Source organism: Miscanthus floridulus, chromosome 4 (assembly GCF_019320115.1).
Source record: "Miscanthus floridulus cultivar M001 chromosome 4, ASM1932011v1, whole genome shotgun sequence".
Lineage (NCBI taxonomy): Eukaryota > Viridiplantae > Streptophyta > Magnoliopsida > Poales > Poaceae > Miscanthus > Miscanthus floridulus.
The window spans coordinates 111,982,650-112,007,668 of NC_089583.1; the positions used below are offsets into that span (position 1 = coordinate 111,982,650).

A 25,019-nucleotide genomic window follows, 5' to 3' on the forward strand; every position below is an offset into this window, starting at 1 on the left:
CGCTGCCATCTAAAGGCTCATTAAACAGCAGGGTTACCACCGGGCCGCGAGGACAATGCCAGTGGAAGTTGGCGTCGCCGGTCGTGGCCTAAACTCGTTTGCTAGCGTTGTCGTCTTGCTCCAGTTGCAGTCAGCAGCAAGGAAAGGAAATGGGAGCAGCCGATCGCGTAAGCATCGTTTGTGTTTGTTTGTTTGTCCTTGTGTGTTCCATCATTGGTGAGTCTGAGTCATCTCTGTCGTGTGTGACGCGTGCCATGTGTGGTCGTGAGCCGCGGAGGTGGGTGTATTGCTCCGGACGAGTTCTCCGCCCTTATGAATAGCTGGTTATTATAGACGATGGATTAAAATACCCGCTCGTCAAAATATTACTGTATTTAATAATAAGCAAATAAAACAGTGTGGAGACCTCTACGTACCACCAAACTTGCAATGGTTTCCGTGATGAGACTTGTTCACAACTTGAAAACCGTGCAGAGATTTTCACAATTTCTGGGACTGAGCTTGAAGATGTTGCTCACACTTACGTAAGGTGGTGTGTGTCAGGGTTGCAGCCGGCCCAGGATGACAGCCCTGATAGGCCCATTGTTAGTTTTTGCAGCCTAAATGATGGCCCATGAGGGACACCGTAGCCCAGATCGGCGGATCGCATCAACATGACTTGAAAACTCGATGTGCGCCGGGCCAGATCTATAAATTGGGCCCTGCTGCGCTCCTTTCCGTCAATTTTCACAATTTCTGGGAGCAGTAGACGTTCGGGCAATAGCTTTCAATTTTTTTTTTTAAATTTGAACTCGTAAGGGGCAGTTGTCGAATTCCAATTTCAAACCGAGCAGCGTATCGGGATCCAGCTGCAAGGATAGGGCCGCTAGTACTGTGCCAGCAGCCTGTAGTACACTTTCTGTTTCACTTTTGCAGAGCTTCCTGCTCGCGTCCAAAAATTCGGATCGCTACGGGACAAGGCAGCCCCGATGACACCGTGAGATCTCAGTGCTCTGCTCGAGTACGATCGCAACAGAAACTCGCTCCAACTGCACTAGTACTGCAGTCTCCGTGTGCCATGTGTCTCCGACGAAAAGGATCCATCGCCGCAGACCATTGACCAAGCCGCGACGGCGCGACCGCTTCTTCTCACTTCTCAGCCACGGCCTCGCGACCTGCTATAACTTGGCCCTCACTCTCGCAGTCTCGCACTTCTTCCATCTCTTCTTGGGAGTACGAGGCATAGCACAACCGAGTGGTTCCGAGGCAGAGTTGAAGGAGCGCGCGCGAGATGGATGGTACAGCATACTATTTCCTAGCTCTTCATGTCTTTTTTTTGATGAAATAGCTCTTCATGTCTTGGTTCACTTCTGTGATGCCTGAAATGTCAGTCCAATGGATCTCTTGTTACTTGGTCTTTTATTAGGGACAAAAGTTTTGCTGTTTTTCTGTCATCGGGGTCCTGTTTCCGCCCTGGATATGCCATGATTGTTCCTAAAATAACGTGATCTTGTTTCTCCAGCGGAGAAAGCTGTTGCTGCCGCTGAGCCGGAAGGGAAGAGGGAAGAGGAAGTTGTCAGTGTTCATACACTCATAACTCCCAAACCATGATCTTGTCTTCTTGATAGGACTATGACTAATTTCTTGTGTCCTCATGTTAGCCGACCCCCCTCTTCGATTCGTTTCTCAGGAGAGGCTGCTCAACAAGGTGTGGAGGTACTCGCTGTTCCTCTACTTCGGCACCATGATCGTCGTGATCGCGCCGAGGCTCGCGCTGGCATCCAGCCCCGCCGCCGCCGTTCCGTCCCTCCCCGCCTGCTACGACCTCCGCCACCGCCTCACCGGCATCTTGTTCGCCGTGGTTACGCTGGCCATGCAAGCGATGCTGGCGCGCGTCCTGGAGAGGAGGCCGGCGCCGGCGCCGCGGCTGACACCGCTGGCCACGTGGCCGCTCGGCATCCTCACCTGGATGTTCGTCACCATGTTCTGCGTCAGCTACCTCACGTTCGGCGTGCGGAGATACTACGAGTGGATGGCGGCCGGCGTCGCGTCCGCGGCCAACCTCGCCATGGCTGCACGCACCGTTATGGTGAGCCTCTTACGAACATTGCCATAAGTTTTAAAATCGTCCGTTTCTCTGAAACTTTGGTCGGTTGGATTTGGATTTGGATTTTCTTTGAGGTTTAATATGCTGACATACTCGTACCGTGTTCTTGGCAGCGCTACTTGGCTTAAGGAGGACAGTGCAGTTAGCTGAGACCTTCAAGAGTTTGCAAGAATCAACGTATCATAGCTGTGTCCGGAGTATCCGTCTGTCGTTGTGTTTCTTCGTTGGTGTCTTTGTTGAATTCGAATTTTAGTAGTACGCCGTAGTAGTAATTAGTAGGTTGTCTTTTTGCGATGGTTGTGCTGAACAATCAGTCTGGTCTTGCTATCTACTATTGTCAGAGAACTTAGGAAACAATGTCTTTGGGTTTGGATCCAGGAACCATATTGGCATCGTCTCTTTTGACGCCTTGCTGTGAACCCTAGAACAAAGGTAAGGCTAAATGTATGTCCTCTCAGGTATTAACCTTTAAGATAAGCATAAGTTATGAACCCTAACCTAGGTAGGTTATTGATAGCAACCTTAAATGTGTAGTTTAATGTTCTTTTTATGAAAACCACAATCAGTACAATATTCCTTTCCTCTGCTGTAGTGGGATGCTGATTTCACATGAAACAAAACACCTGCTCCAATCCCTTGGATTTCTTCCTTCGCATAAGCCCGATGCAACAAGTGAGAGAGAAGGAAAAAGAGAAGCAGTGCAATGCAGCTTGAGAAAGGCAATGAGTGAATGCTGTTGGGACCCATTGATTTCTTTGGTCATGGTGTCAGTGGTTCATAACTCTTCACGGAGGGTGAGGGTGTTGTCCAATTGCCCATTCTTTTTTCTCTTGGTGGAACCCAAATGAATAGTTTTCCTATGTTTTGATTCCTGTATTCCAAACGGACTATGTTCCCGTGGATTTACTATCCTCTGTTTTCTCTTCTCATTCATATTCCTTTCCTTATGTTTTTTCTTATTCCTACGTTTTGCGTTCCTTCACTCCGAGCATAGTCTAAGTTAAGGAAAACAGTGCGTAGAGAGAGAGAGAGAGGGGTCATTGTCCGGGGGATGCATTGTCCAGAATCTAGACCATGTTATCGCTGCTTGCAACATTGTGCGGCGTGCCCAGCGCAGGAACGCCGTTTGCGCGCCGTGGTCCGGGGCACGGGAAGTGTTTGTAACCTGTAACTTGTTCTTTTATTCCTCTTAACGAAGCAGGCGTCAACAGACGTGTTCTCAAAAAAAAGTCTAGATTAGGACCATGTAGTTTACTCTGTCATGTAGTATAATCCTTCCTCACGAAAGAGCTAAGACTCACCCCAAGATTCGTCAAAGGGACTCAAAGTGCTATTTGACTTAACTCTGACGTCATCTCTGAAGAACCGTACTAGCATTCTGATTTGGGGACTGAATTTTGATCAGTTTCACATATAAACTTATATGACTATTTGGCTGAAAATGAAAATATAAAGTTTAATGTTTCAAACGGTGTAACTCTTGATAACAAAAGATTTGTAATCATCTACTAATTATTCAGCTAATGAAGCCTACTCAAAACTGTCTCTGAAACCCTGAAAACTGAACGTTTCACTGTGTCTGCCAAAGCTTTGAACCTCTGTCGCTTCGGACTATTTGAGTTAGACTTAGTAACCAAGAGTTGTAGATATATGAGTATAGAGAAAATTTTATTAAGGCTTACTGTTTGTTTTACACGCAAAGCTGAGAGAACAATGGGAAGGATCTGTTGTGATAAGCCGCCTGAAGCAGATTTACTGTGAGAGAAGCTGGCTGAAGCTGATTTGTTGTTAGAGAAAAATATTGTTTCATGTCTGATAAGCCGAACACGATGAAAAGTTAGTTAAACTTAACAAAATTTGACTGGCGCGGATTTTAGGAATCGATTTATTTGGAGACGGGGAGAGTACCAAATATCTCCAAAAGTCTAGGCCATGTATTTCATAAACTATTTGAAATTTGGTGATATGTTCTTGTGTGCTCCATCATTGGTGAGCCTGAGTCACCTCTGTCGCGTGTCACGCGTGCCATGTGTGGTAGTGAGCCGCGGAGGCGGAGGTATTGCTCGGGACGATTTCTCGGCCTTATGATCTTATAGAGGATGGATTAAACTCGTCAAAATAGTACTGTATTTCGGCAATAAAAAAACAGTGTGAAGCGAAGGCCACAAGGAGTACCAGCAAACTTGCAACAATTTTCGTGATGAGCACAGTTCAATCATAACTTGAAAACTGTGCAGGGATTTCTCAGCAAAATTCTAATTTAAAATATAAATAGAAACGTCAGTGCTAGCGTCCGAACGTTCGATGGACGCCCGCATTCGGATGCCCACGCGTTGCACTTCATTTCACGTGCTCCACGCGGGGCCCGTGCCCCTAGCGACAAGAGGGGAAGGGGGCGGCGTCTCCAATTCGGAAGGACCCGGCCGCGGCGTCGTATGGATGCCCTGCCGGCACCGGAGGACACACCGAGACGATGCAGCAGAAGGCAAGGAGCAGAGATGCAATACCCGATCTGCTTTTAAAACATTCAAATACAACAAGTTACAACATACGTCTGAAGGCAGATAGAACATTTGAAACATGTTTCTGAAACACTTAAGAAACCTGGAAACGCTAGAAAACCATTGCAAACATACGCAACATCCAGATAAACACATGCAACATATATGTGAAACATATGCAACATCTAGATAAACACGCTTTGCAACATGCGTCCGAAAAACACAGATGAAACATTGGTAATAGACCTTTGCAGCATACGTGTACAACCATTGCAACATATGCAACATCCGGATCTACTTTTACAATATCTATATGGGATATTTGCAACATACCTCTGAAACATCTCTAACACTCAAAACATACGCTTGCAACATGCGGTTTAGCAAGACATGGCAGCCAGAAGGGTGGAGCACGGCACAGCGGGATTCGGCTGTGCGGTCGCGGTGGAGAAGGAGGATGGCAGCAGACGGGCGATGTGCGGCCCTGGGTGAGCAACAGCGCTGCCCCCGGCGATAGGGGCGCACGCGGTGGCCCCGCTGGAGGTGACAATAGCAGTCGAGTGGTGGGGCCTCGCGCGGCGAGCACGCCGCAGCGGTGCGGTCGTAGGGAAGCACGCCACGGTGGTGCGGGCACGGCGGTGATGGAGAGGAAGACCGGCGGGAGGCACGGTAGAGAGGGAGGCGTGCGGGAGTCGCGACGGAGCTAATCACGGTGATGCGTGAATGTATTTTTAATCTGCGATGACCGAAGGGGTGCGGAGACCTAAGATAGAGACGGATAGGCTTCTGCAGGTCGAGTGTAAGACGTCTGGTGCGAACGGACAGCATTACCGAAATAAAAAAAACAGTTTTGTGGTGGTTTTTTTTAGGACAATCAGCTAGGCTTCCCAGGATGACAGCCCTGATAGGCCCATTGTTAGTTTTTGCAGACTAAATGATGGCCCATAAAGTTGGACACCGTAGCCCAGATCCGCAGATCGCATCAACATGACTTGAAAACTCGATGTGCGCCCGACCAGATCTATAGATTGGGCCACCACGCTCCTTTCCATCAATTTTCACAATTTCTGCAGGAGGCACGGAGCAGTCGATGTTCGGGCAATGGCTTTCAATTTGTTTTTGAACTCGTAAGGGCAGTTGTTCTAATTCCAATTTCAAACCAAGCAGCGTATCGGGATCCGACTGCAAGGCTGCAAGGATAGGGCAGCTAGTACTGTGCCAGCAGGCTACCGTACACTTTCTGTTTCACTTTTGCAGAGCTTCCTGTTCGTGTCCAAAAAATCTGATCACTCCGGGACAAGACAAGGCAGCCCGACGCCGCCGAGAAATCAGTGCTCTGCTCGTACGAGCACAGAAACTTGCCCCAACTGCAATACTACTGCAATCTCCGTGTGCCCTGTGTCTTCTCTCCGACGTAAAGAATCCATCGCCGCCACCAGCCTGACCATTGTGACCAAGCCGTGACCACTAACCACTTCTTCTCTCTTCTCAACCACGGCCCCGCGACCTCCTATAACTTGGCCCTCCCTCTCGCACTGCATCCATCTCTTCTTCCGAGAACTCTAGATCAAGAACCGTAGCAGTTAGCACAAGCGAGTGGTTCCGAGGCAGAGTCGAAGGAACGCGAGATGGATGGTACCGTATCCTCGTAGATGTTATTTCTTTATTTTGGAACAAAGCTCTTACTGTTTTTTTTTCTGCTATTTGTGTCTTGTTTGCCGCCTGGATATGCCATTGCCATGGCCTTGTCTAAACTAACGATCTTGTGTTTCTGAAGTGGAGAAGCCTGTTACAGCTGCCGTAGTGGATGAACGGAGGAGGGAGGAGGAAGTTGTCAGTTTTTCATACCCACAATTCTCTCCGATGAATCATGTTCTTGATAGGAGTAGCTTATTGCGTCTGAATGCTCACCGATTCCCTTCTTGCCTCTTTTCCGATTGTTTCTCAGGATAGGCTGCTCGCGGGGGTACTCGGTGTTCCTCTACTTCAGCAGTATGCAGCCTCTTCGCTTGCTCGTACGTAGCTTATAAGCCATGATTTATTAGCCTATGATCAGTATTTTTCTCTCACATCAAACTATATAAACCATGGTTTATTAGCCTATGAATAGTATTTTTCTCTCGTAATCAACAATATTTTCAACCATGGCTTATAAGCCAAACTAGCCTAAAGTAACAGGACGATGATTGTCGGGATCGCACCGAGGTTCGCGCCGGCGTCCAGGCCCGCCTTCGTGCCGTGTCTCCCCGCCGGCTACGACCTCCTCGTCACCTGCACCACGTTCACCGTGGCTACGCTCGTCGAGGTGAGCTTATTAACGTGCATGTCATGAGTTTTCCATTCATTCGTTCGTTTCTCTGTCTGGAACTTGGTCGGCTCAATTTTCTGTGAGAGTTTTACTCGCTGAAATGTTCGTCTCGCGTTCTTGGCAGGACTACTTGGCTTGAGGAGGACATTGCAGTTATCATGGCTATGGAGTATCCGTCTATTTTTTGCGTTTCTTTGTTAGTGTCATCGAGTTGGAAGTTTAGTAGTAGTAGTAATAATTAGTAAAGGTTGTCTTTTTGCGATGGTCGTGCTGAACAATCTTTTGCCTAGCGTTTGTGAAAGGTTGATGGAATCGTGGGTGTCCCGTGTCCGTCTGGTCTTGCTATCTAGTATTGTCAGAACTTGCAAAACAATGTCTTTGGTTTGGATCCTGGAACCACCATATTGGCAGCCTGTTCGGTTGGCTGGTTCGTGAAGAAGTACTGCTGGTTGATTTGTGTAAGAGAAAAATATTGTTTCGGCTAAAATTTACGATCGTTTACAACAACAAACCACAGCCAAACGAACAGGGCGTGGCATATTGTCTCTTTTGACGAACAGTTTGGTTGGAGTTGGCTTCCTCGCTTGCTGTGAATCTGTGATCATCTGTTTTCCTTACCACAATTTCTACTGCTAGATTACATTGTGCCCCACACCCGTCCCGCGCTGCTTCGTTGCCACCCTATGATCATCTGTTTTCCTTTCCTCAATTTTGAGATTACATTGTCTTATTTTCAATAAAAAGAGCTTCTATTAACTTTTCAAGAACATTATATTAAGGTGATATAAAATCTTGAAAAAGAACTTTCGGACTCTGCTTGAAAAGCACACAACCGAGCAGAACACACAAAATGTTACATTGTTGCGTTCGCTGATTGACTAGCTATTCTGTTCTGTGCAAATGCACTTCAACAATGAAGACATAAAAATGCCTTGTATAAAAAAAAGACAGAAACGGGCTGAGAAAGCATGAAGGCTTTCCGTCTGTCAAGTACGCTGTGTATGGACACTGCTACCATCGTTAATGTGAGTGGTATAAAAACTACCTTGTCGATGATACAGTATAAGATGGCATCCGTAATAATGTTAAATATGTAAATGTCTTCCTGCATGGGATGGGACAACTTTTTTTAAGAGGCCATCTATAGATTTTATGTGAAGTGCAATTTGACCGTGAACATGCGGGTAGGCTGTAACGCCCCAGCCCGGGAAGACGGTTAAGATTCACTCTACACGTTTAATGAACCACACCTACTAATTAACTCGCTTACGCTTTCGTCATTGCTTCGCGCAAAAAGATCAATCCAGAGTTAATTCCCTCCCAGGCTTAGACTTTTAAGTTGGTTCGGCACCCTTTCAGATTCCGATATGAGACTAAAGCCCGTAGCTATAGTATTTTTATGTGGCTACAGTACCTCTTGGCCACGTCCATATTCCCAGCTCCTCGGCCCAAAGTGCCATGCTCTTGCAGAGCCATGCGCAACATGTCCGAGCTCCCGAGCCATATATCCGTGAAACCGCGAGAGTTGGCTCTGATACCATTTGTAATGCCCCAGCCCTGAAAGACGGTTAAGATCCACTCTTAGCGTTAAATGACCCACATCTGCTAATTAACTCACTTACGCTTTCGTCCTCGCTTCGCGCAAAAAGATCGATCCAGAGTTAATTCTCTCCTAGGCTCAGACTTTTAAATTGGTTCGGCAACCCTTTAGATTCTGATACGGATCCTATAGCTACAGTGTTTTTACATGGCTACGGTCCCCCGCAACACCCTGTTCCTACAGTATTCGCTCATTCAGCCTAGCCCATCAGACCGGCCCAACTTAGTCCATTTAGCGAGGTCTCACATAGGGGCGGTCGCACGCTGACACGCCGGCGTGAACGCCTGGCCGGGCACGTTCAGGAGAAGGCATCCAGCCCGATCGATCGCTTTGTGTAGTCGTGTGAGAGCATGTGACCGCCGACCGCGTCCGTGTGGCAAACATTTGAGGGGGTGACTGCAAACGCAGCCCGACGGTGGGCTGTTGGATGAGCAGTAGCACAACAACATGACTTTCGTGGATTCTGGACTCCCCACTAGGGAAAAAATCGATGCTGTTTGGTTTCACGTAGGGGGTGGTAATGCAAATGGAAACAGCAACCGACGCTACCTGTTACACTGGAATTAAAAACACGATTTGTTTGGTTGCTGCACAGAGACCAGATGTGACCCGCTCCCGCTGAAACAAACACGGAGTAATGAGAACTGATAGCAGATTAGCAGTGCAAATGGTTATGGAGATAAAAGCACTGAACCAATGGTACCTCACTACCTCAGTGAGAAAATGTCCATATGGAGCAACTATAAGCATATTGCCGTGGATTTGCGATACATATCTATGTCCATGCATCTCACGTAAGCCGGTGCATAACCTAGTTACTAGAATCCTGTCGCGATGACTTCTTCGGCCCGCGAGCAGGATTGCCGATGCCAATTCATCGAGTGGTTTGTGTTGCCTCCTTTTCGCAATTTTCACAATTTCTGGCGGAGCAGTCAACGTCCGGGGCTCCGGCAATGGCTTTCAATGTTTTTTTTTGTGAACTCGTAAGGGCAGTTGACGAATTCCAATTGCAAACCAAGCAGCGTATCGCCGTATCGGGATCCAGCTGCAAGGATAGGGCCGCTAGTACTGTGTCAGCAGGATTTGTTCTGTTTCACTTCTGCAGAGCTTCCTGCTCGTGTCCAAAACTCTGATCGCAGCGGGGCAAGGCAGCCCGGCGACACCGTGAAATCAGTGCTCTGCTCGAGTACGATCTCAACAGAAACTCGTTCCAACTGCACTAGTACTGCAGCCTCCGTGTGCCATGTGTCTCCGTCCCTCCCCATCGGCTCTTGCGACCTGCTATAACTTGGTTCTCCCACTCCCACACTCGCGCTGCATCCATCCATCTCTTCTTCGGAGTACTCTTCGTTAAGAGCCGTAGCACGGTTCCGAGGCAGAGTCCAAAGAGTGCGAAATGGATGGTATAGTGTACTCGTAGATTCCTAGCTCATCTTGGGTTGACATTTCTGAGATATCAGATGCCTGAAATGCTCAGTCCAAGTCTAATATCTTGTTTCTTGATCATTTATTTTGGAACATTGGTTGCCATCTGGATCTTATCATGGTGTTGTACAAAATAACCATCTTGTTTCTGCAGTGGAGAAGACAGTTGCTGCCGCTGGAGCGGAAGGGACGAGGCAGGAGGAAGTTGTCAGTACACTCATGTTCTTGGTAGGAGTAACTTTTGCGTCCTCATGTTAGCCGACCCCCCTCTTCGATTCGTTTCTCAGGAGAGGCTGCTCAACAAGATGCGGAGGTACTCGCTGTTCCTCTACGTCGGCAGCATGATCGTCGCGATCGCGCCGAGGCTCGCGCCGGCGTCCAGGCCCGCCGGCGTGCCGTCCCTCCCCGCCGGCTACGGCCTCCCCGTCACCTGCGCCTCGTTCACCGTGGCCACGCTGGTGGTGCAGGAGATGCTGGCGCGCGTCCTGGAGCGGAGGCCCGCGCCGGCGCCGCGGCTGACCCCGGAGGCCGCGTGGCCGCTCGGCATCGCCACCTGGATGTTCCTCACCATGTTCTTCCACAGCTACCTCTGTTTCGGCGGCGACGACTACTTCGTGCGGAGCTGCGACGAGTGGGCGGCGGCCTGCGTCGCGTCCTCGCTCAACCTTTTCATCGCCACACTCACCGTTTCGGTAAGCTTGCGTGCATTGCTTGCATGACATGAGTTTTTCGATTCGTTCGTTTCTCTGGAATTTGGTCGGCTCAGATTTTGCGTGAGAGTTTTACCTGCTGATCGACATGCTCGTCTCGCGTTCTTGGCAGGACTACTTGGCTTGAGGAGGACATTGCAGTTAACTTAGACTACAAGAGTTTGCAAGAATCAAGGTATCATGGCTGTGTCCAGAGTTGTCTGTCGTTGCGTTTCTTCGTTAGTGTATTTGAGTTGGAAATTTAGTAGTAGTAGTGGACCTGGTAGTAATTAGTTGTGGTGGACAATCTTTTGCCTAGCGTTTGCAAAAGTTTGATTGAATCGTGGGTGTCCGTCTGGCCTTGCTAGCTAGTATTGTCAGAACATGCAAAACAATGTATGTGGTTCGGATCAAGATCAACATATCATGGCTGTGGCTGGAACCGTATTGACATTGCCTCTTTTGACGCCCTCGCTTGCTGTGAATCTGTGATCCTCTGTTTTCCTTACCGCAATTTCTGCTGCTAGATTACATTGTGCCCTCCGGGCTAGATTAGGCAGCCGAGAACGCCCGGCCTTGCGCGTCCAGGCGAAGGTCGGTCGCTTGTGTGGGCAGTTGGAGCAATAGCACAGCGGCATGACTTTCGCGGACTCCGCGGTCCCCACAAGGGCTGGTGCGTGGTGCATGACCACAATTGTGGTTCGAAGGGGAAGCCGGGCAGGGGCTGGCTGTTGAGTTTGACCTCGCCGCCGTTGATTGCTGCTTCACTAGCTAGCGGCTGGCCTGAGCGGCGACATCGGTGTTCGGTGGCCCATGGCCTCGAGGCAGCTCTCCTCGCAAAGACCACAGCAGTGCCGTCGCGCCCCGCTCTTCGTCCCTACTACAGCGGTGTCGGAGCTCTCCGCCCTGTCCTTGTTCAGACGGTCTGAATCAGACCCTCAAGGCCTATGTGTCATCTTGTTAGCATTTGATGATCTTGGCAGCGATGGACTACTGGTAGTAACCAAACAGATCCAGTTTTGAGTCATTCTCTTCCCTTCTGTCTCCTGCTCAAGCTTCTACATCGGCTGCACTCCGCGGAGACCTCGGCCTGGGCGCATGCCTTGCAAGTTGCAACGCCGAAGGGTGATCTGCATGGCGCGCACTGGGAGGTGTTAGGCTTTCCGCACTCGTCCACCTTTATTTTCATCTCTAAAAAAGAATATTCTATTCTAGTCATCGAGATTCTCTATTCTATACCCGTTTCTCCCGCACCCGTGTTATCTCTATCCCATACTCTATATCCACTATTCCATATATTATTCCACCCCCTCTCTCTTTCTCTCTCACAAACTTTCTCTCTCTCCGTGCTACAGTATCGCTACAGTGTTTGGCATTTTCTCTCTCGCGTGCGGGCTCTGTGGCGTTTTTTCTGTGCAGCCGGTACGTTCCCGGGCCATTTACAGGCGCGCGGGCGTACCGTCGCTTTTACCGCTCCGCTGATGTTGCTATACGAAGCGATCACCTCGGTCCGGGTCAAAGATGCATGGGGAGAGTACCTCCTTTTGGTTCGACGTCTGGTTCGGTGGGGCCGCCCTCGCCGTCCGGCTCCCGGTCCCTCTTCAGTCACTGCAAGGACCGTGATCCTACGGTTAAACGCGCGGTGGCAACAATGCTCGTGGGGGGCCTTCGTGCCCTGTCTGTCTCCTCAAGCAGATGTGGAACTGGCAATCGTGCGCGGCATCGCCGAGGTCACAGTCACAGTTCTAGCCGCCGGGGCAAATAAGAGGTTTTTTGCACCCTTTTTTTTTTGCCTTGGCACTGGGAAGCTAGATACATCCGGGGTGTACAAACTGCTCAAATCACAGGGCTGTGTGAGGGACGAAGATTCAGATATGATATGGAACCAAACGTTAGCGTGCCACACATCAACCACCATTGCCGTAGATATATATCATGATCCTAGAGGATGCATGCAACCTAGGAAACAAAGAAAAGGTGCAGTGGCAGATGAGGTAGGCCCCCCCGGGGGCTGGCCCGGCTGCACATGCCGACAGAGACAGCTCACAGCCGTGACCTGTTCTTTCACTGCTGGAGTCACAGGCGCAGCGCATGCGGTTTTGGCGTTCATGGGCCGTCCAGTCCCTGCAGATTCCTGCGGCACTTGAACGTGGCTCACACCAGAAAGGCCCTGGACGCAGGTGGTCCACAGCCTGGCTATATATCACACCCTGACGCACGCAGCCACCTCGCCACTTCATTCACGAGTGTACCAGGCAGTGTTGCAGTTTCACCTCGGTAGCCAGTGGTTTCCTCAGAGGAAGAGGAAGAACTTCCTCCTCTGCGTCTTTGAGCTGTGCTGGAGATCTCGAACAAGAGGTTGAAGATGAAGGCGATCCCTGTGGCTCTCCTGCTCCTCGTCCTTGTGGCTGCCGCCGCCTCGTTCCAGGATCTCACTGTGGCTGCAGGTAAGATTATTGCAAATCTTGCAGCGAGCAAAGATTGTTGCTGGGCGGGATCCTGATCATGTATGCTTTTCTTTCCTTGTGTGAAAACTACTACATCCTGTATGCTTAAGCCGTCGCGTCTGTGCTCCCTCCCCACTGCAGACAACGGCGGCGCGGTCCCGGACGGCGTGTGCGACGGCAAGTGCCGGAGCCGGTGCTCGCTGAAGAAGGCCGGGCGGTGCATGGGCCTGTGCATGATGTGCTGCGGCAAGTGCCAGGGCTGCGTGCCGTCGGGCCCGTACGCCAGCAAGGACGAGTGCCCCTGCTACAGGGACATGAAGTCCCCCAAGACCCAGCGCCCCAAGTGCCCCTAGGATTATCCATCGAGTTCGAAGGATTTCGCTCGCGACGATCCTGCTCATGTTGTAGTTGTACTACTAGCTTGTAAGGTGTCGAGCTCGTGCGCGCCGTGCGTCGGAATCTCGCGGTTCTTTCCGTGTGTGCTGTGTCTGTATGACTGTATCCTCGGACGTGCTAGAACCTAGAATAATGTAATCACAAATTCATAATAAAATGCTATTAGATCTGCGTGTCTCTTGAGATGTTGGGAACCAAAGAACTTCCAAACGGATTCTACTGCGTATTCACGGATGATGGTGAACAATGTTTAGAGTGCGGCTCTCTCGTAGATGTTGGGGGGAAATTATCAGTGCAGCGGGCGCTTGCCGCAGGAACGCACGCAGCCGTCCTGAACCCCCGCTGCCCGGTGCCTGCTGGGGTCAATCGCCGGCTGACACAAACGGCACCGACGTAGTACGGGGAACGCGGCGCGGATGGCACTGTCGGACGTGTTCGTTTGGCACTCCCTCCCGCGGGACCATGTCAATCATAGGGTAGAATTTTCACAAAGCTTATAGCCGGTTTGGAGGGGCTCTACCTCTACACTATAGCAATAATGTTGTAGAGATCTTTCTAAAGCTCACTTAGCTTAACTAAACTCTTCTCATCGGTTTTTACTCTCCCTGTCCTACTCTTAAAGTAATGGTTTTCTAGAGGTTGCTGTCAGAATAAGTAATTCACCATGAGCGATCTACAGACTATGTCTCTCTTTATCTAAAATTTTATGGTTATAAAGTCATGACCTCAATCTATATAAATGGGTCCAAGCACGTCTTTGGTACGACTCCTTCACTAAACAGTTATCGGTAGAAGCGATAAATGCTTGTTGGCAGAAGCAAGTAATTATCGGTAGAAGCGATGAATGCTTGTTGGTAGAAGCAAATAATAGGTCCCGTTCGGCTTACCTTATATTCGGCTTGTTCGGTTTGTTTTTTCAGCCAGAACAGTATTTTTCTCTTACAACAATTCAGTCAGAACAGTGTTTTTCAGCCAGTTTCAGCAAACTGAACGGGGCCTAGAAGTAGAGGACAATGAATCATATTCAAAATGAATGGCCTATGTATAGTATATATGTTGTTGATCTGAAACATCAGTATTTTTTATATGATATAGGCATTGGCTTCTGAAAAAAGATTATTGTCATATTCACCATTAATAAGGATTTTTTTTGTTATTCACGTGCGTGCCGCGCATACTTGTTCACTAGTAATTTAAAATGGAGAGGGTATTACAAATAAATAGAATATATAGATAGATATAGATAAACTTGCTCTAAAAAACCCAACTTTTTAAAAACTAGAATCAGGAGAATGCAGATATAAAGGCTCTAAAGAAATGCAAGATACATCCATCCAGTTTGATTTTATCAGTACACGTGTGGCCCATTGTCTCTATATTGTGTGTGTACTGGACAATGAAGGTCCGTGGGCTCTGGACACATCCCATACGGCCCACGTAAATGGTTCCTAGGTCACCACGGGCACCGCTACGCGACGCCTCACGGAACGGTATCGCCGGCGCTGCCGCTTCCTGCCACCGCTCCGGGCTTCTCGCTCTTCTCCTCGGGCAGCGGGTGCTTCCCGTTCTAGGTTTGGAAATTTGTGGTTTCAATAGTGCATATGCCATACGGTTTACTTGGAAGAATTTAGAGAAATTTGTAGAAATTTGTGAGAGAAATCATTCGTAAACAGTAAAATTCAGTCGGGAAGAGTACTTCCTCCGTACCAGCCGAACATTGCTAATTGGGAGGGATTTTGGGTCTGATTGGTTGACTTTTAATTCTTGTCCAGTCAAAATCATGGCATGTCAAAATTTGTAGTCATCAATTGATTCATTGTTAAAGAATTGGCACATCAATGTTTTTAGCCAAAGTTGTGGCAAGTTTCTAGAAAGTTCTCAAACTGCATAAAAGGGAAAATTTGCAAGTATTGATTTTGGTAGTCAACCAAATGCACATCTATGTTTTTGCCCTAACTTTGACAGCTTTGATTTCGGCAAACCTAAGTTTTAGTTTGCCATGTTTTTTGTTGGACAAAAATTGGTAGCAACCAATCAGAGGAGTGCTACAGTCGCCCGTTTGCACCCTGACTCCGTCCGATGATTTCCCGCGCCCTGTTTCCCGCCCCCGCGCTCAGCCCACGCAGGAAGTTTGCGCGTGCAGGAAGGGAACGGGAGCACTGAACCGGCCGGAAAACGCGCAAATAATCTCCATGCGGTAGCAGCTGGTCGCTCGGCCCACCTTGCCTCGCGCGTCGCTCGGCCCATCATTCCATGCTCATCCATATACGGAAAGTACTGCATAGTATTATATTATATATATGTGCTTGTATATATACGTATTTGAAGCACAGATACGGACGCGTACAGATACATGCACTCGACCTTGTTCTTGCCTGAATATTACGAGTACCTGCTAGCATCTAGCTTGCTTCTTCTAGCTCACGTCAACATGCGCATGCACGACACTGTACTGCATAGAAGCGGCTAGCTTCTATTCTTTTCTATATACCCATTGTATACATAAATAGCGAGAGTATTCTTATGCGCAGGACAGAAACAACACAAACAAAATGGCAGGCACGCACGATGGCCATCCAACGGCCAAAAAATCGTGTGCCAACACCTCCCAAAACATATGGTTGTAATATAGCTGTCCTAAAAAAATATTATATTAAATTAGAAAACAAAAACAAAAATAGTTAGTGTGCGTGAGAAACTGAATACAAGACCAAAAGTATTAAGATAATAATTCTTAACAACTACACCACCGTAGATGCTTTGTTTAAGTTATAAAATATTTATTTATACTATTATAAAATGAACATCATAAAAAATAAATTATAAAATATCAAAAATAAATACTTCATAGAACATCACATTCATATGACAAGAAAATCATAAAATATGTCACAGAACATCACAATAACACTACGGAACATTACATGTATACTACGTGAACATCATAAAACAACACCAAACATCACATGTATATTACGTGAATATCAATGAATATATCATAGAACATCATATATATACTACGTGAACACCACACATATATTATGTGAACATCACATAAATAGAACACAGAACATCACATGTATACCACGTGAACATCATGAAAAACATGGTAGAACATCACATGTACACTACATGAACATCACGAAATTTATCATAAAACATCACATGTATACCACTGTGAACTCACAAAATATATCACATAACACTATATGTATACTACGTGAACATCACAGAATACATCACAGAGCATCACATGTATACCGTGCGAACATCACAAAATACACCATAGAGCATCATTATATACTACGCGAATATTACAAAATACATAATATAACATCACAGAAAATGAAGCAGCGCGCGGTTCTCGAGTCTAGCAATTAATTAGCGTAGATATGGGCCCACCTCACTCACGTCTCACTCAGCTTACGCATGCACGAACTAAAAAATCATAACCTGCTAAAGGAAACATCAAAATTAACTTCCGATTACACTATCAGATTTCTTACAATAAATCCTTCAAAACAACATCCCACATGGATAGATTTAGATAGATTTTTATTAACGAACTATTTATCTTATAAAGATATAATATTTTTTTATTGAGCAGAGACGATGTTCTAGGTTCAAGAGAATAATGTTCTATCTTAGTAAGAAAAATATTCTCGGTTTAGAAGAACAGTGTTCTAGTTTTAGGTTCAGGATATTGATATTATAATATACATAAAAATAAATAAATAACATAAATAATAATAAAATCTAGAGTAAAGCATAAGGAATAAAAATGTAACGTAATAAAGAAATTTGAAAAGAACATCACATGGATACTTTTCAAACATCCTAAATTATACTATAGAAATATCACATGTATACTAAATGAAGATCACTAAATACTCTATAGAACATCATCAAATACATTATAGAACATCACATATATATTACGTGAATATCACTAAATACATCATAGAACATCACATGTATACTGATGTATACTGTGTGAACATAAAAAATATCATAGAACATCACATATATACTACGAGAACATCACATGTATAATACACGAACATCGCAAAAAACAACATAAAACATTACATGCACACCACGTGAACATGAAAAAAAACATCACAGAACATCACATGTATACTACGCGAACATCACAATTAAAAATATAAAAAACACGAATCAAAGAAAAACATAATTAGAAAAGAAACAAATAAAACAAATCAAAAGAAATCAAAAGATAAAAATAAAAGATAAAAATAGAACATCACATTTATAACACGCGAACATAAAAAAAATAAGAAAAAAGAAATAAAAATGAAAATAAAGAAACATAAAATATAAAAGAAATAAAAGAATAATAAAAAATCACATAAAACATAAATAGAAATAAAAATAGAAAATGAAGCACGGAAGAAAAAAAATAGAAAGAAAAAACAAATGAAAAGAAAAAGAAAAAGAAATGAGAGAAGAATAAGGAAAGGAGAAAAATAATGAGAAAAATAAAATAAGAATGAAAAACATAGAAAACTTAAAATAAAAAGAAAAAAAGAGAGAATAAATAGAAGCAAGGAAAAACAATAAAAAGAAATGAAAAGAAAAATAAAAGGTAAAGAAAAATAAGAAAAGAAAAGGAAATAAAATAAGAATGAAAAACATAGAAAACTAAAAAGGAAAAGAAAAATAAATAATAAATAGAAGCAAGGAAATAAAACAATAAAAAGAAAACAAAAGAAAAAATAAAAGAAAGAAAAAACAAATAAGAAAAGAATACGAGAAAGAAAAGGAAACATTACGTACCGTAACTGTCTCCCGCGCCTGGTCTCCCGCCGTCCCGCGTACTGTTCCCGCGCTCTGTTCGGCGCGCGCTTGCGGTCCGGCCGTTCGGACGCGATGGTTTCCGAACCAATCAAACCCTTTGTTGTTTGTGACTAGTGAGGGAAAAGCTGCGAAGATGGCGGCCGTGGGGATGCCGTCATCTTGGGAGGAGCTCCCGCCGGATCTCCTGGGCCAGGTGCTCCACCGCCTGCCGTCCCTCGCCGACCGCGTCCGCTTCTGCGCCGTCTGCTGGCCCTGGCGTACTGGCGCCAGCGCAGAGAGGCTGCCCGCTCCGCTCCCGTGGCTCGCACTCGCTAAGCTCTGTCGGGGGTGCAAAAGTCGTGCAACGACCGAAGAACGCTCATAGTTCAAAGGTCTCCTCTTTGGAGCATTTTTTGTGGCCATCCCATTCGGCTGAAGTGTTTCGGTTTTGACTCCGTCGGTTGAAAAGTTTTGTCTTTTGCCTTGGTACATAGATTGAAATGTTCTGTTTTCTTCACCGATGGGTTTGAAAGTAGCAAAACTATTACTGCATTTCGTAGCGTGTGGAGTAAATGTACGTTGGCAGCGCTAGAAATAGGTTGACCATGCTGTTTCTGTTTGTTTAGACTCAAAATGTTTCTTTCAACCACTTCATTTGAATGTGGGGGAGTATGGGAGCACAGGTTGTACAGCTCTGCTCTGTCGGGGTCTAGAGTCATAGAACGGTGGCTCATCGATCTTGTCTTTCGAACATTTTATGTGGCCTTTGACACGCAATCCATCCGTTGAAATGTTATGTTCTCTTACTCTGTCGATTGAAAACTTCTGTTTTCCGCCTGGCCGGTAGAGTCGGTTGAAATGTTCTGCCCATTTTTTATCGATTGGTTGACATATTGTACAACAATTGCTGCATTCGGTAGTTTGGACGCTGGAGTAGAATAAGATTGGTTGACATATGTTGGTGGAGCTCTAAGCTCTTGTAGCTGGAGCTACGAATAAGATTGAGGAATGTTTTGAACAAGTCATCTTGGCTCTAATTTAGTGGAAAAATGGTGTGTTTAACGACTTCATTCTGCAGGAACCAATTAATGTATGAGCTGGAGCTCCCCAAAAGTCCAAATCAAAAATAGGCTGCTATACTAAACAGAACCATGCATGTGTGCGACCTACAGCTACAGGAAAACCGAAAGCGATGTGACCAACTACTGTGAAGCTGCCATGACGACTTTAATAATTATTAATATAAAACGTGGCGATAAAATTAGCCAAAACATGACAATCAATAGCGCCGTGAACGAGTCAAACATGCCATCATCATGATTTTTATAGCCTGCGTTCATATCCATAAAAGGGCCGCTACTCACAGCTTGTTCACAGAATCGCAGCACCATTGGCAGCTCAAAACCCAGCTTTGATCAGAGAAGCTCACGAGTTGCAGCACCACCTGTCAGGATTGCTGAGAGCAACGCACCTCGCTTTCAGGTTTCTCCTTTCAGTCGCTGCTGTTGTGTTTCAGAGAAATCAGTTATTGTAGAGTTAAAATTCTGCTTTTGTTTCTTTCATGCACGAACTATCGCTTTGTTAAGCATTGCCACCGATGACTAATCGTGCCTTCTTGAACGCAGGAGGGACAAGGGTACAGCTGCGGGAGCCGTCTTACGTGGCGTCGTCGGTGGCTTCTCAACGGCGTCAGACTCTCAGAGGCTTGCCGGCAAGGTCGCCGTCATCACCGGCGCGGCCAGCGGCATCGGCAAGGCGACGGCCGCCGAGTTCGTCCGGAACGGCGCCAAGGTGATCCTCGCGGACGTGCAGGACGACGCCGGCCGCGCCGTGGCCGCCGAGCTCGGCCCCGCGGCGTCCTACACCCGGTGCGACGTGACGGACGAGGCCCAGATCGCCGCGGCGGTGGACCTCGCCGTGGCGCGGCACGGGTGCCTGGACGTGCTGTACAGCAACGCCGGCTTGGCAGGCGCGTCGGTGCCCGCGCCGCTGGCGTCGCTGGACCTCGCGGACTTCGACCGCGTCATGGCGGTCAACGCGCGGTCCGCGGTGGCGTGCCTCAAGCACGCCGCGCGCGTCATGGTGCCCCGGGGCGCCGGCTGCGTCCTGTGCACGGGGTCCACCACGGGCATGCTCGGCGGCCTCGCCGCGCTGCCCTACAGCCTGTCCAAGGCCACGGTCATCTCCGTGGTGCGGGCCGCCGCGGACGAGCTGGCGCGGTCGGGCGTGCGCGTCAACGCCATCTCGCCGCACGCCATCGCCACGCCGCTGCTGGTCCGCTCCCTCGCCAGGCTGCACCCGGGCGTGTCCGACGAGCAGCTCAAGCGGCTGGTGGAGACTGGCATGAGCGAGCTCCGTGGTGCGGTGCTGCAGGTGGAGGACGTGGCGAGAGCAGCCGTCTACCTGGCCTCCGACGAGGCCAAGTTTGTGACCGGGCATAACCTCGTGGTTGACGGTGGGTTCACGGCCAGCAAGCGGATCGGCGCGCCGGCGGCAAGCGGAACCGCTAGCTGACCATTCTCCTGGTCCTGGGAATAATACGATGTACTTCCTGAGCAGCGGTGAAAATGATACGGATATTGCCCGAGTTCGAATCTACTTAGAGTTCAAATCTCTCTGCACCTAAGTCTAAATATTCAACATTTGATACCGTATCCTTATTCGAATATTCAAATCATATAAGTATTTATGATGCTGATATTCCGGTCGTATCATATCCGACATAGTTGATATTATCCGTATTCGAATCCTGAATCCGAAAAAATATGAAAACAAATATAATATCTAGGGGTGAAAACGGTACAAATATTTTCCGATCCATATTCGAGACCGAATCCATTTAGAGGAGTTCGGGTCTCTCGTATCCGAGTCTGGATATTCAACATCCAATATCGTATCCGAATACTCAAATTATATATTTATGATGTTGATATCTAATCATATCCTACGACATAGTTGACACTATATGTATTCAAATCTAAATCCGAACAAAAAATATAAAAATAATTATAGTATCAGTGATATTCGTTCCTACTCGATCCGTTTACATCGCTAGTAATATCATGTCCGTATCCGACCGAACCAACACCAAACCTATCATTGTACTAGTTCCTTGTATTGAATGGAGACAAAGGATGCACTAGTGATTGATATATTTCTCTATTCATTCTGACTTATAATAACGTCGACGCTTAAATTGAGCTTAGGCCGGTTTTAGAATCGGCCCATGTAATTTTGGTCCAATCTAAGGAAAACCTTATGAAACAACCTAAAAATAGTACCACATTGATTTTCTAATAGGATAAGATCATCCTCATTCCATATAAAATATGAGGTACATGGCTAATTGAGGTATCTGACTACACTAATCGATCTATTATCAATTTATATATCCACTTTTTACCTCTTACAACCCATGTTCTAGCTGGCCTTGTCGATCTTAGAACACACCTGTGTATCTCCCCGATAGGTCTTTCTGAGAGATGTTCATGGATTATCGAGTGAAGAACGAGCGTCTAATCAGCCTCGTCGACCTACTGATCAGCTTGGCCATTGGGACCTCCCTTTGCTGCGTGCACCAGGCCGGTGCGTGACCTGATCGATGTCAACAGGTAAAATGTTGACCAAAAAGAAGAGTAAACAAACGTTATATCTCTCAAACAAACCCTAGCCTGTTCGCTTGCTCGTAAACGATCGTAAATTTCCAGGCGGGAACAGTGTTTTTCTCTCACACCAAACCAGCCAGCAATAAATAATACATGATCGTTTACGGCCTCCCGAACAGGCTAAACATCTTGCTAATTGTTAGCTGAGCACACACCTAAGAACTAATTTTATTTGTTATCCTAATCATGCTAATAGCAGCTATAAATTACAAAACTAGATTTTTGCTCTTACACCTACCTGTATCCACGATTCTCTCGCAACATTAAATATAAAAAGAATAGCATTAGAAACAAAAACCGAGCAACAATAAATATAAAGAAAAGGGCATTAGAGACAAAACACTATCACATCCACATTTTAGTTGTTGAATCCAAACAATACCTAAGTAATAGTTAACTTGGCTAGCTAATAGGTAGGTAATAGTTGGCTAACTAATATTAGATATAAGTTATTAGTCCAGCTAACTATTAGTGGATAACGAATCCTCCAAATAGGGCCTTAGCTAGCTAATTTTAACTATCATCTATTAGCTAAAGGATCAAACAGGCTTGCCTAACACCGATATTAGATATATGCAGACTTTCGTGCAGCAACCAGACGGATCTTATATAACATATCAAACTCAAACTACGTAAAAAAAATATATTTTTGTCAGTTCCCAATTCAAGCGGGCAGAACGAAAGTGGTGGCCAGCCAGATAACCGAACGATATTCTCAGCCGGAGCTACAGAAATGGAACTACAGTCTACAGCGACACGTATCGGGCATGTTTGATTCTCATGCATACCATATACAGATGGGAGGGCTGCCAACCCAAAATTTGGCAGCAGACCAAACGAAAGTCAATTAACCAAAATTTGGACTGACATACTTTATCACTCATGGACGGTACATTAAACATTTTGCCACTAGTAGCGTGAGTGCGTGACCTGCCTAATCCCTCTCACATCCACCTGGCTCACAAAGTAGGGGCTGGCTAAATATAACCGGAGTAAATTATACGGTCTGTCCTTAAAGTATTGAGTGGTTTTCATCTGAGTCACCAAACTAGAAATATATTTAAGTGATCTCTTTCGGGTAAGCTGACGTGGTCGTACATGATAGTGGCAATCAAATCACAATCCGCCCGGACCTCCTCTTCGACTTCCTCTACTCGTGGGCGCCGCCTGGCCACTCGCTGCTGTCCCTTGCCGCAGAGCCGTGCCATGCGCTGGACGAGCGCGTCGACCTGCGCGCCGTCCGCGTCGTTCCGCGCCACCACCTCCCGCAGCTCCGCGGCGCGGCGCCTGAGCGCGTGGCTCTCCTCCCCGCGCATGGCCCCACGCACCGCGCGCGCCACGTCCTCGGCCCGGAACTCCCTGAACCGCTCCTACGGCACGCGCACAGCGGCGCCCAGCTCCGCGGCGGTGTGACAGGAAAGCGCCGCAGGCCGGGTGCGCCAGGACGCGGCTCTGCGGCGCCCACCCTTCCACCACCAGACCACGCCCGGGCGCCGGGGCGAACCCGCGGGGCAGTGCGCGCCGCGTCGTCGCCGTCCTCGGGGCCCTTGGGGAACCGGACCACCCACAAGAACCGCTCGCCACAGAGCTCCAGGCCGCGCACCATTCGCGCCAGCTGCTGCTCCGACATGAAGTACTCGTTGCCGACGGAGACGAGCACCACGGAGGCGGGGGGTTGGGCGTCGAGCCACCGCGTGATGCGGTCGGACTCGGACGACGTGCCGGCACCGGCGCCGCTGGCGTCGGAGTCGTCCACGAGCAGCGGGCCGACGGGGACGATCTCCTTGCCGTCCAGGAGCTCGGAGAGGTAGCCCATGTAGGGTCGCTCAATGTCGGCACACGTCTTGATGGCCACGAAGCACGAGGAGCGCGCAAGGCTGAGCAGCAGGCGTTCGCGCTCGGGGACCAGGGCGCCGGGGTGGTCGCGGACAGCGAACATGGATGTGTATTGGCCTCCTCCTCGGCGCTGCCGAGCCCGACGCCCTGGAACAGGAACGCGCGGCCGGCGCGGGCGCTGCCGAGGCAGTATACGAAGAAGGAGGTGGCGGCGGCGCTGCAGGCGCTGAGGTGCACCGCGGGCATGCCGCGGGCCGCGGCCTCAAGCGGCGCCCACGGGTAGAGGAAGTCGAAGAGGAGGAGGTCCGGGCGGAGCTCGTCGAGCAACGCGTCGAAGCGCGGCGCGGCGAGGTCGCACGCGCGCTTGAGCGCCGGCATGAGGCGGGCCGGGAGGTGCTTGGTGGTGTGCAGCTTGGGCGGCAGGTCCGGCGGCGCCGGGAGGTGGAGCTCCACGAAGCGGATCCGCGAAGTCTGGTGCCGCGCGATCGCCGACAGGTTCACGAGCGTGGAGACGAGGTGCACGGTCTCGTCGATGTTATCGCCGGCGGCACGGCGGTCCGGGGATGTGAGGCGCCTGGCCAGCTCGAGGTACGGGGTGATGTGGCCGTGCGCGAGCCATGGGAACATGACCACGCTCAGCTGCTCGCGCTCCGCCTGCGCCATGGCGGTCGATGGATGGATGCAGCCGTGTGATCGCCGAGCTGGATGGCTATGGCGATTCGTGCGTTGGAGGTGTGGTGCGATGATCGGAAGCACGTGGAGCGTGGCTTATATGCAGGAACGGGTTCTGGTTGCGGGAAGAAACGATGCGAGGAGGCGGCATGGCGGCTTCGCGACGTGGTCGGGTCGTCCCTGACCGGTGGCCACGTAGCTGGCGTGCGTGTCACGCTCTGCCATCACCGATGGGGACGTTGCATGTCTCACGGGTTTTCTGTTTAAACCATGTCCACGTCAGCTACTAACCCTTCTCATATCTATTTTGGGCCTGGACGAGATCACTTAAATACATTAGATAATTAAACGTGTGATTTCATAGTTTGAGGACCCAAATGAGAACCGTCAGATAGGACCGGCCATGCAATTTACACTCATATAACAATTTGGTTCATTGCTTGCATGGACTTTCTTCCTCGATAGCAACAACGTTGTAGGCAAAAGAATCAAGCATACCCTAAACCTTTGAAGAAGCCAAATACTCTCAGCACTTATCAAATAGATATTACATCATTTCGTTCTGCGGGTGTGCTTAGTTTCTTCTCTACCCCTACT

The 25,019-nt window shown here is 48.0% G+C and overlaps 4 protein-coding genes, 1 long non-coding RNA gene and 1 pseudogene across 5 annotated transcripts; 5 read left to right on the forward strand and 1 right to left on the reverse strand.

Annotated features, from left to right (window-relative positions):
* The first annotated feature begins 1,158 nt into the window (after positions 1-1,158).
* Positions 1,159-2,424, forward strand: LOC136552640 (uncharacterized). The gene is made up of 4 exons (XM_066544201.1): positions 1,159-1,277; positions 1,502-1,554; positions 1,670-2,068; positions 2,200-2,424. Exons 1-4 carry the CDS (start codon positions 1,271-1,273, stop codon positions 2,212-2,214), a joined length of 474 nt encoding a protein of 157 aa, XP_066400298.1. The 5' UTR covers positions 1,159-1,270; the 3' UTR covers positions 2,215-2,424.
* Positions 2,425-6,062: 3,638 nt separating this feature from the next.
* Positions 6,063-6,763, forward strand: LOC136552641 (uncharacterized). Its single transcript, XR_010782853.1, has 4 exons — positions 6,063-6,222; positions 6,365-6,420; positions 6,536-6,602; positions 6,753-6,763. It is a non-coding gene; the product is annotated as an uncharacterized lncRNA (long non-coding RNA).
* Positions 6,764-9,627: 2,864 nt separating this feature from the next.
* Positions 9,628-11,056, forward strand: LOC136552642 (uncharacterized). The gene is made up of 4 exons (XM_066544202.1): positions 9,628-9,898; positions 10,075-10,127; positions 10,208-10,612; positions 10,743-11,056. Exons 1-4 carry the CDS (start codon positions 9,892-9,894, stop codon positions 10,755-10,757), a joined length of 480 nt encoding a protein of 159 aa, XP_066400299.1. The 5' UTR covers positions 9,628-9,891; the 3' UTR covers positions 10,758-11,056.
* Positions 11,057-12,864: 1,808 nt separating this feature from the next.
* Positions 12,865-13,621, forward strand: LOC136552643 (peamaclein-like). The gene is made up of 2 exons (XM_066544203.1): positions 12,865-13,056; positions 13,198-13,621. The coding sequence occupies exons 1-2, from the start codon at positions 12,975-12,977 to the stop codon at positions 13,407-13,409; spliced, it is 294 nt and encodes a 97-aa protein (XP_066400300.1). The 5' UTR covers positions 12,865-12,974; the 3' UTR covers positions 13,410-13,621.
* A 4,782-nt stretch (positions 13,622-18,403) lies between these two features.
* LOC136549087 (momilactone A synthase-like) lies at positions 18,404-20,831 on the forward strand. The gene is made up of 3 exons (XM_066540386.1): positions 18,404-18,527; positions 19,647-19,731; positions 19,875-20,831. The coding sequence occupies exons 1-3, from the start codon at positions 18,404-18,406 to the stop codon at positions 20,761-20,763; spliced, it is 1,098 nt and encodes a 365-aa protein (XP_066396483.1). The 3' UTR covers positions 20,764-20,831.
* Positions 20,832-22,578: 1,747 nt separating this feature from the next.
* Positions 22,579-24,927, reverse strand: LOC136550344 (UDP-glucosyltransferase 29-like; annotated as a pseudogene).
* Between the last annotated feature and the right edge of the window lie 92 nt (positions 24,928-25,019).